This window comes from Trichosurus vulpecula, chromosome 2 (genome assembly GCF_011100635.1).
Source record: "Trichosurus vulpecula isolate mTriVul1 chromosome 2, mTriVul1.pri, whole genome shotgun sequence".
Taxonomy (NCBI): Eukaryota; Metazoa; Chordata; class Mammalia; order Diprotodontia; family Phalangeridae; genus Trichosurus; species Trichosurus vulpecula.
Genome location: NC_050574.1, coordinates 56515591 through 56533749, shown reverse-complemented (window position 1 = coordinate 56533749; position 18159 = coordinate 56515591). Strand labels below are relative to the sequence as shown.

General features: G+C 46.4%; 1 protein-coding gene across 3 annotated transcripts in view; it reads right to left on the bottom strand.

The window, feature by feature from the left end:
* Positions 1-17734, bottom strand: part of EPHB2 (EPH receptor B2) — a 195517-nt gene extending 177783 nt beyond the window's left edge. For all 3 annotated transcript variants that reach the window (XM_036746632.1, XM_036746631.1, XM_036746633.1), the window contains exons 1-2: positions 17675-17734; positions 9189-9873 (exon numbers count right to left, since the gene is read on the bottom strand). In XM_036746632.1, the coding sequence (XP_036602527.1) occupies positions 9189-9873; positions 17675-17731 (742 nt within the window). In that variant the 5' untranslated portion in view covers positions 17732-17734. The remainder of the gene's footprint in view (positions 1-9188; positions 9874-17674) is intronic.
* Positions 17735-18159: the final 425 nt, after the last annotated feature.

Below are 18159 nucleotides of genomic sequence, written 5' to 3'. Positions count from 1 at the left end.
CCTCCACGGCCCAAGGTTTCCCCCAATGGATCTGAAACGGGAACAAGGAAAGAGTCTGTACCAGGCAGCAGCATGATGGAGTTAATTAAGAAAAATGTTAAAAGCGAGGTGGAGAGTGACAAGACCAATGAAAGGAACTTTGGAAAGGCACGGAGGAAGCCTGTCCTTCCTGAAGCCCTGGCCTGTTCCAGCTTCAGCCCATGCCTTTTTTTTTCCTTTCTTTCCCGGTGGATTGCTAACTGCTTCCAAATCCCGTTGTGTTACCGGCTCAGAATAGCTTAGACTGTTGAAATGCATAAATGTCCTCAATAAATAGCCCCCCTCTTTCCCTCCAGATCCCTGGCTTCTTGTACCAGCTGAAAAGCCCAGTGGAGAGACTGACTGGGAACCTTCCCCAGCTATTTATGGCTGTGTTTGGAGGGCATGGAGGCAATGAAGAAGCCCTCGTTAAAATCTATTACCAAGCCAGCCTTTCCAACTTGGACCATGTTGGTTGCTTTTCAGGGACTGGATTTCCTTCCAGGTTCCTCCCTCTCCCTCACACTGTTCCCTGCTCCTCTCCATCCAGGCAAGGAGGAGCTGCTTATCTCCCTCCACCTAGAAGGGTACCTGGGGAGCATCGAATCCAACCCTCTCATTTAACAAATTTGCAAGCTGAAGTCTGAAAAGCAAAGTGCCTCGAGACATCGAGATGGAGTGGAAATTGAATTCAATTTAATTGAGGGCTTACAATCTCTTAGATACTCCTAGCTGAGTGACCCTGGTCAAGTCACTTAACTGCTTTATACCTCAGTTTCCTCATCTGTGAAACAAGGGGTTTGGACTTAGTGGTCTCAAAGGTTCCTTCCAGGTCTAGATTTACAATCCTACGCACAGGGATGCAGTTCCTGCTTTCCAAGAACGTCATTCTGTTGGAGGGGATACAAAATACACATGGCCAAACTCCCTGAAAGCAAAAGACACTATTATTATTATTATTAAATTCTGTATTTCCAGGGCCCAGCACAGTACTTTTAGGAAGTAAAGAGGGCCGGGGAGAGTTTCAGACAAACCACTCTAGGAAAACATGGAGAGGGAAAGGTCACCTTTAGCTGGCATTTGGGGGATGTGTGTGGTGGTCAGGGGAGACCTCATGGGGGAAGGAGAGCTTGAGATAAGCCTGTTGGGAAGAGAATTCAGGAAGGCAGCCTGGGGGACTGTGCAAATGTTCAGAGGTAGGAGATGGCAGATCAAGCCCAGGGGATAAATAGGAGTCCCTCCAGGTAGTAGACAGCCCAAGAGTATATGAAAGTGAATAATCTGAGCTAAGGCTCTCAATATAGGTTGGAACCAGAGTGTAGAGGACCCTGAATACCAAGCTATGGAGTTTGGATTTTCTCCTATAGGCTCTCGAGGAGTACTTAGGTGGTGCAGTGAATAGAGCGCCAGGCATGGAGTCAGGAAGACCTGAGTTTAAATCTGGCCTCAGATACTTACTAGCTGGGTGACCCTGGGTAAGTCACTTAACTGTTTGCCTCAGTTTCCATTGTTTGCCTCAGTTTCCTCACTGTAAAATGAGCTAGAGGAGGAAAATGGCTCTCAAACTTTTCGGTCTCAAGACCACTCTATACTTTTAAAATTATGAAGGACTTCACAAAGAGCTTTAGTTTATATGCATTTTACAGTATTAGTAATGAAAACATCTTAGTGTTATTATGAAAATATTTTTGACCTCAAAGACCACCTGAAAGGGTGTCGAGGACCCTGAGGTCTCCAGACTACACTTTGAGAACAAATTGCTGTTGACAGTAGGGAACCACCGAAGGTTTTTGAGTTTGGGAGTGTTAACGGTCAAAGCTGTGCCTTAGGAAGATTATTTTGCCAGCTGTGTGGAGCATGGATTAAAGACAGGAGAAGCTGGAGGCAGAGAGACCCATTAGGAGACTGTACATATTTAGTCTGTATGGAGTCCTTTGCATGTTGGCTTCCCCATTAGAATGAAAACTCCTTGAGGGCAGGAACTGTTTTGGCCTTTCTTTGGATCCTCAGCACCTGGCACAGTATCTGGCATACGGTAGGCACTTAATAAATGCTTGTTGACAGACTGATGTGGAAATAGGTTTTACATGATTGTACAGTATAACCTATATCAGATTGCTTGCCGTCTTGGGGAAGAGGTTGGGGAGGGAGGAAAATTTGGAACTTGAAATCTTATAAAAAATGAATGTTGAAAATTCTCTTTACCTGTAATTAGAAAAATAAAATCCTATTCAAAAAAATGCTTGTTGACTTGACTGAGACAATAGTTTAGGCAAGATGTGATGAGGGCTGAAATGAAGGTGGTGACTATGTTTGGGGAGAGAAAAGGATGAATAGAGATGTTGTGGAATGGACTTGGAGAGGACCTGGCAGATGGAAGGATGAAGACTAGGGAAGAGTCAGGTGATTTTGAGCTTTGAAAGCTTGGGTGATCCAGAGGACGGAGGCACCATCAACAGAAATAATGAGCCTGGAAGATTGGGCGGGTTCGGGCGTGGGGGTGGGGGAAAGACGATGAGGTCAATCTCAGGCCTGATGAGTCTGAGTTTCCAGGTGGTATCTGGGTAGAGACATCCACAAAGCAGTTAAGAGATACAAGACCAAAGTTCAGAGTCAAGATATGGGCTGGATAGAGCCGAGAGTGATCCCTCTGCATAAAGAAAGCCAGGGGAGGACATGAGCTCCCCCAAGGACAAAATATAGAGGAAGGAGAGAAAAGGTGCCTGGGAAGACACCCACCCTTAGAGGTCTGGAGGAGGTCATTGGTCAGCAAAGGCCCCTGGGCGGGGATTAAAATGACCACTGGAGGGGCAGCTAGGTGGTGCACCAGTCCTGGAGTCAGGAGGACCTGAGTTCAAATCTGTCTTCAGACACCTGACACTTTCTAGCTGTATGATCTTGAGCAAGTCACTCAACCCCAACTGCCCTGCCTTCCCCCCCTCCAAAAAAAATTATAAAATTACAAAAAAATTACAAAATTGTAAAAAAAAATTGGAATTACAAATTATAAATAAAATAAAATAAAATAAAATAAAATGACCAGTGGAGCTAGGGGGAGGAGAATATGCAGGAAGAGGCAATGGTCAGCATTGTGGAAAGCCACAGAAAGGTCAAGGAGGAAGAGTCTTGAGGAAAGGCCACAGAAGCTGAAGGCTAAGACATCACTTATTTCTGAGAATTTTCAATAGAGCAGTAGAATCAGGTGTCAGCCTGCATGGAGCCAAAGAGTGAACTGTGGGTGAAAAATTGGAGGTAGATAAACACAGGCCACTATTTCCAGGAGGATGAGGAAGAGTTTAGTCGGGTTCAGATTCTAACTCCGCTATGCACTACTTTGGGTAAGACATTTCACTCTCTGAGCCTCAATTTCCCCATTTGTAAAATTAGTTAAACGACAATATCTAGAGTCCCTTCTGGCTCTAAATCCTGTGACTTCATTTTCTCGCCAGCGAGTGATTTGATTTGGTTCTTAGAGAGAGACCCAGCTCACCACCCACCTTGGGAAGCCAGGGAGAAGCCATGAGCCGCATAAGCTAGAATCACACGGGAAGTTCTCAGCTCCCCCAGTCTCTTCTACCTCTGACATTTTACATTTAGTTAGTCAATCCATAAGCATTTTTAAGCATCTATTATGTGCCAACATGTGGGCAGATGAGTGCATGCAAAGCATCAACCATTACAGGAAAAGCCTTTCGAGGGAAATGGCCTCAGAGCTGAGCCTTGAAAGCTGTTTGGGATTCTGAGAAGTAGAGGTGAGCAAGGATGGCTTTCCTGGCATAGGAGACAGCCTGGCAAAGATGAGAATGTCCAGAGATGTACAGTATGTTGGGAAGAGGAAGTAGGGGAGCTTGGTTGGAACAGAAATCACATGAGGTAAACATTTATTAAGCATTTATTATTGACATATTTATTATTATAAACATTTATTAAGCACCTACTATTTTCCTGGCCCTGTTATCAACCCTTTACATATATTATCCTATTTGGTCTTCAAGACAACCCTGGGAGGTAGCTGCTTTTATGATCCCCATTTTACAGACGAGGAAAGTGAGGCAGACAGGGGTCAAGTGACTTGCTCCGGGTCACAAACTAGGAGGAGAGTGTGAGGCCAGATTGGAACTCAGGTTTTCTTGACTCGAGGCCCTATGCGCTATCCACTGAACCACCTAGCAATTAAAAATGAGTTCAGAAAGGCAGGCTGACATGAGACTGTGGAGGGCACTTTATGTGCTAAACAGAGAGTCTGGCATTTTATCCTAGAAGGAATAGGGAGCCACAGAAGGTTCCTGAGTAGAGGAGTGAACTGGTTAGAACTATGTCTTAGAAAAAAATGAATTTGGCCGATACGTGGAAGATGGATTAGAGAGGGATGAGACTGGACGCCAGAGGTCCAATGAGGAGGCTATTGCAAGAATCCAGGTGTTTGATGATAAGGGCCCAGGCTAAGGTGGTGGTGGGAGGAAGAGGTGAAGAAGGATTCACTAAAGCAGAAACTCTTAGCCTTTTTCTCTTGTAAAACCCTCAGGCAGCTCGATGAAGCCCAGGGACTCCTTCTCAAAGTCACCGTATTAAATGTATAAAATAAAATACATATGATTGCAAAGCAAACAAAATGTATGAAATATAGTTAGCAGAATATAAAAAAAGATAAATTCATGGGCCTCAGACTATATTAACCCCTGGACTAAATGGTCTTTAAGGTCCCATCCAGATTCCAGGTATAACTGAGACAGATATAAGGAGGAGGGACTTTTTCTCTTCACTGGCTCTCTCTTCACCCTTCCTGAAAACAACATCTGGGACCTCCTGGGATATCTGATCATCTGCCCACTGACACCTCTTCCCCCCCTGGCTGGGCAGAAATTTCTAGGAAAAGCACATAAGCTGGGAGGAAGAGGTTACCACACTCCCACTGAGCATTCCAATTTGCAGCTACTCCACCCATTTCTTCCTCTCCATCTCCCCTCCTTCGTGGGCCAGTTGGCTTGCTCTTCAATTGACCCATCTCCCCACCTCCAGGGTTATATCAGGAGACATCAAATAGGAAACTTGGAAGGGCTCTCAGGATACAGGATTGCCGAGCTGGCGGATATCTTAGAATACGGAATATGGGAAGGCTCTGCAAATAAAGAACATTGAAGCCAACCAGAGCTGGCAAGGCATGATGGGATACAGAATGTTGGAGCTGCAGGGCTCTTAGAACATAGGATACAAGAGCTAGAAGGGTTCTTAGAATCTAGAGCATTAGAACACAAGATATTAGAGCACTGTGTTCCTTGGGCTACTAAAGGAAGGAGATGGAGATGAGTGTGTGTGTGTGTGTGTGTGTGTGTGTGCGCGCGCGTGTGCGTGTGCACAAGACTGTGCAAAGACAGATCAAAGTCTAAGAGAAGTAACCTTCATAGCTGTGGACTGCAAGGAACAGAAGAGGGAAAAACCAAGAAGCCAAAAAAAATAACAAGGGAGGGAGGAAGGGAGTGAGAGAAGGAGACAGAGAGAGAGAGACAGAGACAGAGACAGACAGAGAGACAGAGAGACAGAGAGAGACAGAAAGACAGAGACAGAGACAGAGAGACAGAGAGAGACAGGGAGACAGAGACAGACACAGAGAGAGACAGCGACAGAGACAGAAAGAGAGAGAGAGACAGACAGACAGACAGAAACAGAGACAAAGAGACAGAGAGAGAGAGAAGGAGTATTTGAAGAGGAACCCAAAGGCTCATTGACATAAAAATCTAAATTGCATGAACACATGGCTCTAAGTGTCCTGTACTGGCTACAAACCCCTCTTTCTGTCCAAGGTAAACATAAAGAAATCCCATTCCCACTCCTATAGAATCCTGACACTCAGGCTTGCGGCAGTTTTTTCTCCAGATCAATCATAGCTCCTGGCTCACTGTTGGAAGAGGCAGGCCCAGGAAGCTGGTGTTCAGTACTGGAGAGGGACAGCATACTCATGGGTGAAGGACTCCCACAGCTGTCCGTGTGGGGTACCACTACACTGATTCCACAGGGAGCATAGAGGAGAGACCTAGACACAGATAGAGACAGATAGGGAGACAAAGGAATAGAGAGACACGGAGTCTAAAAGAGGGAAGATCAAAGAAAGACCGAGATACAGAGAAAGAGACAGGCATGAAAACACGGACGGGAAGACAAGACAGACAGAAACATAGACACAGAAAGGGAAAGAGAGGAGGAAGAAAGAGAAAGAAATATACACCCCCATCCGGACCTGAGATAGACAAACAATGGATGGAACGGGGAGGGAAGGAAAGAGAGGGAGGGGGGAGGGAGAGGGATGGAGGGAGAAAGAGACAGGGAAAGACAGAGACACAGAGAGAGTGAGAGAAAATTAACATAGGGAAGAGAGAATGAACATAAAGAAGAGAGACCAGTCTCATTTTCTTTCCATATTACCAGCTTTGCTTAAAGCCTCAGAGATATCAGTGCTGGACCTCCTTACACAACAGGACCTAAGCCTGGAGTGAGCCCCCATCGGAGGGCTGGAATTTGGAGATATCACTCAGTGGGGTGGGTGGGGAAAGAAAAGGCGAAGGCTGAATGGGAATGGAGAGGGGGAGAGAGGACAGATTATTTATAAAATTGTTAGGTCATTCTTCAAAATCATCTACCCCAATCCCCTCATTTTCCAGAGAAGGAAACGGAGGCTGAAGGAAATGACTTACCCCAAGCCACACACCTAGTAAAGAGCTAAGGTATTTTTGCATCACCACAGGACATGTTCCTGGGACATGTGCCCTGGGTCCTAGGAGCTCTATCATACCAACCTCATTCCCAAAAGGACCCTAAAAAGGAACCTGCCCATCAACTAGCGGTGATCATTGATCCCCCCGCCATACCACGTACCAGGCTGAGGCCTGCAGATCCAGGAGATGTGTCTTTCTGTACAGCCACTTGGGTGAAATGGAACAGGCACTAACTAGGTTCAGAGTCCCGAAATGCAGTTTTGGAGATCAAAACAGCTAATGTAATAGGCAGTGCTTTGTAACCTTAAAGTCTTATGTGAATGCTGATCAGTCTTATTATGATGATTCTTTTCTCATCTTGAATAAGAGGGCTTGCGCTAGGTGATTTGCAAAGATAATTTTAGATCTTACAGTCTAGAACTGTTATTCAGTGTTCTCAATTCCCGTCCAGCTTTAACAATTTACATTCTCACATTTTATGTTCTAAAATATCTTTGAGACCTAATGTTCCACATTCTAAGGTTTCTTCTAGCTCTGATATTCTGTGTTTTAAGGCCTCTCCTAGCTTTTATGTTCTTTGTTCTAAAGTCTTTCCCAGTTCTGAAATTCTTGTTCCTAAGATGCCTTCAAGTTTTGACATTCTACATTCTAAGGTTCCTACTGGTTCTAATATTGCATTTACCCTTTCAAGATAATAAATTCTTTGTTTTAAGGTCCTTTCCAGAGGTTATATTCTGTCTTCTAAAGCCTTTGTAACTCTCACATCCCATAGTTACGCATTTTATGACCTAAAAGGGCCTTTCAATGCTAACATTCCATAAAAGAATGGTCTGGAACAGCCTGGACACAGACGGAGACTTCGCTGCCCTTGGGAAGCCCTTTTCAGCTCAGGAATTCTATAGGTTCCTGAAAAGGCTGGATATAAATGGACCAGTACTTGGTTAACGAAAATTCTGATGAGGAAAAAGGACTGGTCTGGGGGCCTCCACGGTTTTCTTAGTACATAAAACCAATAGAAAAGGTGATAGGAAGGAGTGAGTGAGTCAGGGGTTGAGATGGGAACAGGAGAGGGAGGAGTATGCACAGTGTGAGGAAATCGGGTCACAGGGTCTGTTTTCTAGCCATGGGCTCTTGGAGGCCCCACATCTGGGCAGCTGTTTTGTAGGCTGCACTTGTGGGCTGTGTGGCTCTGCACTCCCCTAGCTCATTAATCACACCATAGCCGGCAATCGGCACTCACATAGGGACAGCTGGCTCAAAAACTGCCCCTCTAGGGGGGCTCTGGGCCAGCATGAGAGTGGGGGGACTAATCAATTTTTCCTGATTAGGAGCTACCAGGTGTTAAAAGAGATACTAGCTGTCAATTTTCTCTTGGTCTTGTCTCCCCCATCAGGCCCTCCCTTTTCATTCCCTTATATGGGAAATTATAGTCACAGAATGTCAGAACTAGAAAGGACCATAGATTGTAAAGTGCCAAGAGGCAGAAGGGATCTGAGAACAAAGAGTGTTGGAACACTGAATGTTGGGGCTGGAAGGGCCCTGAGAACCTAGAATGTCAGAGCTGGGAGGCCCTAAGAACACAGAATGTCAGAGTTGGGAGGGCCCTAAGAACACAGAATGTCAGAGTTGGGAGGGGCCTTAGAATACAGAATGTCAGAGCTGGGAGGGGCCTTAGAACAAAGAATGTCAGAGCTGGGAGGCCCTAAGAACACAGAATGTCAGAGCTGGGAGGCCCTTAGAACACAGAATGTTGGAGCTGGGAGGGACCTTAGAACATAGAATGTCAGAGCTGGGAGGGCCTTTAGAACACACAGTGAGTAAGAGTAAACGGGATTGTAGAATACAAAAGCCTGATCTTGAACAGGGGACTTTCACTCTGATAGTCCATGTTCTCTGGGCCCTTCCACCTTTATACTTAGAAACAAAGTAGATGCCCAACTAATGGGGAATAGCTAAGCAAAACGTGGGACATGAATGTAATGGAATTACGTCTGCCCTCGATGTAGAGATGATGAATGTGATGGATACATATCAGCATGGGAAGATGTATATACACTGATGAAAAGTGGTAACAATCAGAACCAGTAAGACAATATACACAACATGCCAACACTCAGTGTTCTCAGGTGACTTTCAACTTGGAATGTCACCTCACCACGGACCAGCCGCAAGAACCGAGGCTTCCTGACAGAGAGCAGAGGTCTGACCGCTTCCACTGACCAATGACCCCACACACAGTATCCTAAGGAGTAGCTGGGGCTAGGGTACAGGGAATGTGGCACTTCTCTGCCATTGAATCAAATCCCAAGGCACCAGAGAAGGTAGTTTAACCTTTCTCCTTTGTTCCCATCATCAACCCACTCTAGCAAAATGAAAATTGGCCCCCTCCAAGAATCAGCCCACTCTAGAGACAGCAAAATACAGTTAATCAAGGGACAAACAAAAAGTGGGTTCCATTACCTCGGCAGGCGGTCCCATTCTCCACTGATTCGTAGCCAGCCTTGCACATACATCTCCCGATGGGTACGAGCCACTCTCCATCCCCATTGCAGTAGAGCTTAATGGGCACGTCTACCTCTTCAGCATTTGGGATGCAGGTGCCCCGGGCGGCCACCAAAGACGTGCTCTCAGCCCCGGACAGGGTCTCCTGGAAGACAGCCCCATTCTGGATCACACGGGGGCACTTTCGGTAGAACACACGGACGGCAATGAGGGACATGCAGCCCCCATAGTCTTGAAAGGCTAAGTAAAAGCCATTCCTGGAGACAGGCCCAAAGCTCCGAACCTCCGTGTTAATTTTCATCACCCTTCCCCCAAGATCCACCTGGGAAAAGCTTTCATCCGCTGCAATTGTATCCACTTTGACCCATGGGTTTTCCATCCAGTTGGGAAAGGTTTTGGTGGCCGAATCAAAGTCGGCTTCATAGTAATAGAGGTTGAAGGTCTCCTTGCAGGAGCCGGGGACATTGGGGATGCTGCTACAGTCCCGGACAGAGAATTTCATCTCCACGTGGATACGCTGAGCTCCTCGTCTCCGGATATACCTGGTGCGGAGCCAGTTGTTCTGACTAGACTCAAAGACATTGCACACCTGATAGGTCCGGATGGTGTTCATGTTTTCATTGTATCCACTCACTTCCTCCCACTGCACATAGGACACAAAAGGAGACATCAAATTAATGAACATCTGGGGGTGGGGACCTATGGAGCTGCTAGACTACGGGATTCTTAAGGTGTCTGATAAATAACAGATCTTGGAAAGTAGTTTGGAGTCAGGCTAAAAAGTGACTAAAATGTCCATACTCTTCCACACAAGATGCCCCAAGGAAGTCAAAGGCAGGAAGAAAAGTCCCACATACACTAGAATATTTTGTCCTTGTAGCAAACAAACAAAACCTGGAAAAAAGTGGGCATCCATCGATTGAGGCTAAACAAATTGAGATGCACGAATAAAAATAGAATATTACTGTTCCACAAGAAACTACACAAGGTATCCCAAAAACCTTAGCACTAAGGCTTTGAGCTAAGACTTTGGGGACCTCTGGTATATGAAGAACTCAGAGGATCATGGGAAGACTTATATGAATTGATGCAGAGTAAAAGAAGAACCAGGGAAATCGTATACACGACAACACTGTAAACAAAGAAAGACAAAACTGCACTGAGTCTGTGTCACTATAATGATCAAGTCTGGTTCTGGAGAAGAGCTGAGAAAATATGCTTCCCTTCCTTCTTCGCAGAAGTGATGGACTGTGGTTGTCAGGCATTACTGATGTTTCGGTTGGCTTTGCTGAGCTGCTTTTTGGGGGCCTGGTTCTTTTTTATTCTTTGTTACAAGGGATAGCATCCTTCTTAGGAATGGGGAAAGATATATTTGGAAATAAAGGTGAAGTGTAAATGAAAAATATTTTTTAAATTTTAAATGAATTACTACATTAATTTATTATTATTAATCAATAAAACAAATAATAAAAGTTGAATTAATAAATAGATTCTGAGCACTATGGGAGACAGAATTCTTGGAGGGAGGAGAGATAGGCTCTATAGCATCATCCTTAACATTTTGGTTACTGATAGGAGATCTTTCACCTCTGTTATTACAGTGACAACATAATCCCTGCCCTCAAGGAGTTCCAAGTCTGACAGAAAATCATAGGAACATTGGGTCATAGATCTGGAGCTGGAAGGGTCCTTAGAGACCATTGAGTCCAACACCCTCATTTTACAGATGAGGGAACTGAGGCATGAAGAGATTAAGTGACTTGCCCAGAGTCACACAGCTAGTACGTGTCCAAGGAAGGATTTGAACCTAGGGCTTCTTGACTCCCAGTACAATGCTCTGTCCAATACAGCACAGTCTGACAGGAGAAGCCCAACCACCAGATCTCAGGAAGCACCCATGGAGGAAGGGAAGATGCATCCTATGCATCTGTCTGGGGAGGTTGCTTTAGAGGACTCAGTACATTAGGCAGCAGTAGGCCAAGGCCTCTCCTAAAACCCCAGTCTGATGGTGAAGAGGAGGCTGCAGGCCCTGTCACAGCCTAGATGTCCTCTACCCTCCCTTCAGGCCCACAGGGCTCATCTCTGTCCAGCTGGGTGAGCGAGCACATCAGGCTTTCCCAGAATGGGATGGGCTTTTGGCAGAATGAATATAGACTTTGGGGGGAGTAAGACTGGGAGGACAGACACTCAGGTGGGTGTCTTCATGTCTTAGCTTTATACATTCTCACTCCAGCGCCCCAGGGAAAAAGCAACTGGTGCCCCAATGCTGGAAGGAGAGGAATACAGGCTCCGTATGGAACCTCTCCTCCTCCAGCCCTCGGGGCAGGGCGTAGCTCACTCAAGTCCATACCCAGTCTACCTCTCTGTGCTTCCTGCTCCACATCCTATTTGAGCTATAAAATACTTGAATGAAACAGCGGACAGGGATAAGAGAACACTGGACATCAGAGCTAGAAGGGACATTAGAATATAGACTACTAGAGTTGGGAGGGACATTAGAATATGGAATGTCAGAGCTAGAAGGGCCTTAGAACACAGAATGTCAGAGTTGGGAGGGCCCTTAGAACACAGAATGTCAGAGTTGGGAGGGCTCTTAGAACACAGGATATCAGAGCTGGGAGGGCTCTTAGAACACAGGATGTCAGAGCTGAGAGGGCCCTTAGAACACAGAATGTCAGAGCTGAGAGGGCCCTTAGAACACAGAATGTCAGAGCTGAGAGGGCCCTTAGAACACTGGATGTCAGAGCTGGGAGGGCCCTTAGAACAGAGAATGTCAGAGGTGGGAGGGCTCTTAGAACACAGAATGTCAGAGGTGGGAGGGCTCTTAGAACACAGAATGTCAGAGCTGAGAGGGCCCTTAGAACAGAGAATGTCAGAGGTGGGAGGGCTCTTAGAACACAGAACGTCAGAGCTGAGAGGGCCCTTAGAACACAGAATGTCAGAGCTGAGAGGGCCCTTAGAACACAGGATATCTGAACTGGGAGGGCCCTTAGAACACAGGATCTTAGAATCTAGAGCAGTGGAGAGAGCACTGAATATAGAAATGGAGGATTTGTTTCAAATCTTGACTCTGTGACTTACTACCTCTGTGACTTTGGAATAGAATGCAAGGTAATAAACATTTATATAGAGCCTACTATGTGCCAGGCTAAGTGTTTTTTACAAACATTATCTCATTTGAGCCTCACAACAACCTTAGGAGGTAGGTACTATTAACATCCCTGTTTTTCAGTTGAGGAAACTGAGGCAAAGAGGGTTAAGTGACTTGCTTAAGGTGACCCAGCTAATAAGTGTCTATGGCTGGATTTGAACTCAGGTCTTCCTGACTCCAGGACCAGTGCTCTATTGACTGATCCATCAGCTGCCTCTGAGTGACTTTAGGCAGGTCACTCAATTTCTCTGGGCCTCAGTTTTTGATTTGTTAAATAAAGGTGAGTGGCTAGACTAGATATCCTCTACAGTCACTGACAGCCCTAAATCAAGGCTCTTTTGAGTACAGTGGGAAGGGGCCTCAGCAGTTCTGCAGACACCCCTGCCCTGCCAGACTTGTGCGTGGAGCCCCTCAGACGCCATTCCTGACGGCCCATTGTGTACGCCTTCTGTTCTGCCTGGTCCAGTACCTCTAGGCTGCTCTCCTGGATTGCTGGCTGCATATGTGTCTGTCTCTCCTCATCAAGGGTGGGAGGACATTAATGCATCTAATCACCTGTTCTGTATTCTACGTGTGCTGGGCCCTCAGAAATGACTGCATTGCGTCTCCCATTTTATTGACACTCTGGGAATTGTATGGAACATGCAAACATATGCCCAGAAATGTGCAGAGGAAAGCCACTCTTTAGGGCCTACAGTGCTAGCATTTGGGTGGAAAGGCGCAAGGCCTCATTCATGGGGGATCAGGATCCCGGCCTGGCCTTGGCGACCTCCAATGAGAGCCAATGGGGACAAAGCCAGCACTCCAGGAGCTCACCCCTTAGCTTTGGGGGTCATTAGTAACATGGGCAATAGAAATCTCAGGTTACAAAATTCAGTGGCTCAAGGGGCTGAGGAAGGAAATGGTCAGGGTTTGGTCTCTGTGCCTATCCCCTAAGCTCTGGCTTCTAGCTTTTAACCTTTAACCTTTCCAATACAAATGTGACACAGTCATGAGAAAGAACACCGGATTTTGAAAAAGGACTCAAATGGCCCCATCATTGAGTAGCTCTGTGACCTTGAACAAGACGCTCTGTCTCTCTGGGCCTCATTTTCCTTATCTGTAAAAGGAGAGACTTGGACTCAATATTTTTTCAAAGTTCCCTTTCAGCTCTAAATCTGTGACCTTGTGACTCCCCCCACCTCCCACATTCCTGAAAACTCTAAAATGTTAACATAATGCCCCCAGCTCTAACTCTCTGCCACATCTCTTGTCCTTAGTTAGGCCTTAACCTTTCTTTAGTTTCTAGGATATTTTCTGCCTGCCTAAGACCAAGCATTCCATTCCTGAAGCCCAGCCCCAAAGCAAAAACCAGAAAAATACACTGAAAAGAATGCTGGACTTGGACCAGAGCTTGAAACTCAACTTGGCTGTTCACTACTGGGAGACACTTGGCCAACACAATTGACCTTTCTGGGTCTTAGTTGGCTCACCTATAAAATAACAGGATTAGACTAGATGACGTCTAAGGAGCCCTTCCAGCAGTGATATTCAAGTTCTAAGGTTTCTCCCTCCTCTCATAACTTCAGGCCCCTTCCACTTCTAATTGTTCTAAGGTCCCCTCTAATTCTGACATCCTGTGCTCTGAAATACCCAACATTTTCTGTTCTAAGGTCCCTCCTAGCTCTGACATTGCATGTTGTAAGGTCCCTCCCAGCTCTGACATTGCATGTTCTAAGGCCCCTCCTAGCTCTGATATTTTGTGTTCTAAGGGCCCTCCCAGCTCTGACAGTCCATGTTCTAAGGTCCCTCCCAGCTCTGATATTTTGTGTTCTAAGGGCCCCCCCAGCTCTGAAATTCCATAATCTAAGGTCTTTTTGAGCTCTGACATTCTGTATTCTATGGTCCCTTCTGTTTCTGACATTCTCTATTCTAAGTGTCCTCCTAGTCCTCAATCCTGGGAACCCCAGACCTTAAGCAGCACTTTGGTCTGGGAGCAAGGGACTGTGACCAGGATGGTATCTTCCCACCTCCTTCTCCAGTCCATGCGATTGTACCAGTCTCTATAACCCTTCCACTCCCTGGGGTCTCCTGGTGGGAGCCCTATCCCCAGAGAGGAAGCCGTTCTTCTCTTTAGCAGTCTCAGAAAGGACTCTGAAGCCCACATGGCTCAATTCTTACAACCTTTGGAAGCACATAAGTCCTTTAAGTCAAACATCAGTTGGCCTGGTCCAGGTTGAGAATCAATGATTTGGAGTCAGAACACTTGAATCTGAATCACGGATTCATAATTTATTGTGTGACCACAACCAATTCACTTCATCTCTGAACCTCAGTTTCCCTATCTGTAGAATGAGGGTAATAACACCTGCACCAGCTCCCTCATAGGGTTGTTACTAGAATGATTCATCGATGTAGAAGTGCTGTGTAAAGATGACTGCTGCCCTGTGACATCACAGATAGAAGGTTGGCTTCTGAGCAGGAAGACCCAGCTTCAGGACTCGCCTCTGACACAGGCTGGGTGTGTGACCCTGGGCAGGTAGCCTAATCTCTCAGCATAATAAGAAGCTCTCTAAGACTTTAATTGGCAGAAGAGGGGCCATCCTGTATGGATGGAGGGAATTTTCTCACTGGGAAGTTGAAATCAATGAAATCTCAGCTCCAGGCCCTCTGCCGATCCCTACACAAGAATGAGTTGTTGTTCCTGTTATCATCATTCCATTTCTTTTTGTGCCCTCAGTTTCTAGAAGGACAGAAGAGTGAATAACAATAACCTCTCTTATCTGTGTGGTACTTTATGGCAAAAAGAACCTTCAAATATATTATTTGTTCTGTAATTTTATCATTGACTTGGATATAAGCAAAGATGCCATGCTTTTCACGTTTGTGAATGCTGCAGAGCTGGGAGGGATAGACAACTAAATACATGGGGTTCTTAACCTGGGGTCCACTCATCCCCCAAGAAGTCAATGGATAGATTTTAGTAATTTTACCAGTGACTTGAATATAGGCAAAGATGGCATGCTTTTCACGTTTGTGAATGCTGCAGAGCTGGGAGGGATAGACAGCTAAACACATGGGGTTCTTAACCTGGGGTCCACTCATGTCCCAAGAAGTCAATGGATAGATTTTAGCGGGTCTAGAGGGTGAACCAGGATGGGAAAAAATGACATCTTTATTTCAAATAATTGTTTTCCTTTATGAGCTTACATGCTTTATATTAAGTTTTTTAAAATCTCCACAGGCTCCCCCAGACACTGACCAAGGAGAGATCTATTCCACAACAAAGGTCAAGAACCCCTGATTTATACAAAGGGTTGCCTAGCTGGTTAGTGTGGGTTAGGGCCTAGGAGGTACTCAGAGGTAGACAAGGGTGGGGTGGGGCCTAGGAGGAGGCTGAGGGGTTGGTGTTGGGAAGGGCAGGTGAGCCTGGGGAAGCTCCGGGATCAGGAACAGCAGATCCCACGGGCTTCCCAGCCAAGCTCCTCCCCATCCCTCGCCCCTCCAGAGTCCCCCTTTCCTTATTGCTCCACCATGTGACAAAGTCACCCCCTTGTTACAGCTGCTGTTCTTCAGAACTTAATTAGAGCACTTAATTAGAGCACGCTGCCTTTCTCCCCTCTCTCTAATTAACATGCCAAGGACTCACAGACTAAACACCCCAAATAATGCATTCAGGCTGCCTGCAGCCAGACCTGCCCTCATTACTAGGCCGGAGGTGGGATGGGGGCCGAGGGTGGGGGCTTGGGGTGGGAGTGAGGGGAGGTGGCAGGCCCTGCTTTGTATCAGAAAAATGAAGGACAAAAAGAGAGGAAGGAAAAGAGTCCAGCCCCAGGGGAGCCTCCCTCTTCCACTGTCTTGGAGGCAACAGCTGATTCCCAGCAGCCAGAGAGGCCATTGGCCTGATGGGTGTGGTGGGGGTTCAGAAACTAGGAGATAGCATGGAGGGAGGAAGAAAGGACAGAGAGTCTATAAGGCCTCCCCAAGGGAGGCAGCTCAGGGCTGTAGGCGGATATAATAGAGGAAAAGAGGGATGAACTCAGGTCAGAGGACCATTGCTCAAGCCCTGTGGGCCTCAGGTTCTTTATCTGTAAAACAGGGAATAATCTTCACACTAGCTACCTCACAGGTTTGTAAGGAAAGGGCTTGGTAGACCCTAAAGTGACTTAGAAAACATCAGATCTTATGTTCCAAACAGAATCACAAAAAAATCCACTAATTCACAGAATTCTTCCTTGTCTCCCTCCATTGATTTACCAATAGACCCTCCAAGGTTAGTCTACAAAGCCCAAGTCAGGTTGGGGTGATGTGCTGGCAAAAGTCCTGAACCTGCAGCCTGAAGACCTGGCTCTGACACTTCCTTGCTGTGTGACCCCAGGCAAGTCATGTGCCCTCAAGGAGCCTTGTCCCCGGTCTGTAAAGTGAGGGGGTGGAACTAGACCTTTTAGGCCCCTTTCATCTCTACCATGCTATATTCTTAAGAGCCCTCCCAGCTCTAACTTTCCACGTTCTAAAGTTTTCCCCATCTCATGTTCTAAGGTCTCCTCTAGTTCTGAACATTCTCTGTTCTAAGGGCCCTTCTAGTTCTGTTCTAAGTGCCCTCTAAGTGACTTCTGAAATTCTGTATTCTAAGGCCCCTCCCAGCTCTGACATTCTATATTCTAAGGGCCCTCCCACTTCTGAAATTCTGCGTTTTAAGGGCCTTCCCAGCCCTGACATTCTGTGTTGTAAGGGCCCTCCCAGCCCTGACATCTTGTGTTCTAAGTTCACTTCCAGCTCAGATATTCTATGTTCTAAGGATGCTCTGATTTCTGAACTTCCATGTCCCAAGAGCCTGTCTAGAGTTCCTTCTAGTTCTAACATTCAATGTTCTAAGATCCTCCTCAGTTCCAAGCTGAAAGGCTTAAAAGATGGGCCAAGTAAGGGGCCTTAAAAGGACCTTCTAGCCTGAGGCTTCTGTGAAGGCAGGGACCATGCTGTGGTGATGCTGTCCAGGGAGCCAGAGAGGAAGGTATCTGAATTTGTATTAATTTTATAAATACTTTGTATCTATTTATCTGTATGAATGTTATTATTCCTCCTTCCTTCCTCATTAGAATGTAAGCTTCTGAAGGGAACAGACTTTGGTCTTTATCGTTGCATCTCCAGAAGCTGGCACAGGACAGGGACGTAACAAAAGTGTATTCACTGATGACTGAAGAATGTCCATAATGGCCCGTGTATGGGGGTGGGGGGTCAGTGTGTCTTGCACCCGCATCAACAGTCCAGGCATCCTAGAGCCTCCAAAGTTAACCTTCCAGGAACATCGACTCACCCCGGATGGAGGATGCACAATCCAGCCAAGCTCCGCAGTGGCTGTGGTCGAATCCATCAGCGTTTCTGCAAGGAGAACACAGGATCAGGGGAACAGGAGACATAATGAGGCCTAAGGCAGCCTGGGCTCTTGGCGGCAAACCTCAACCCTCCAAGCCTCCCCCAAACCTCTTCGGCTTAGAGGATTCATAAGGTCGTATGGCATAACCCAAAGAACCCATGAGCAGAACCAGGAGGGTGGCTTCCAAGGTGATCCCAGTTACACGGAGGGAAGCCTTGAGAGCCTTCGAAGCAGTGAGCAGTCATGACCTCAGGGGACCTCTCTTGGCTGAGAGGTGATGGACTAGATCTGAGGCCCTTAACCTTTTTGGGGACAAGGACCCCTTTGGTAGTCTGGCGCTGCCTACGGAGCAGAGCCCTTCTCAGAATTGTGTTTTTAAGCACATAAAATAAAGTTCACAGAGTTACAGAGAAAGTCAATTATAC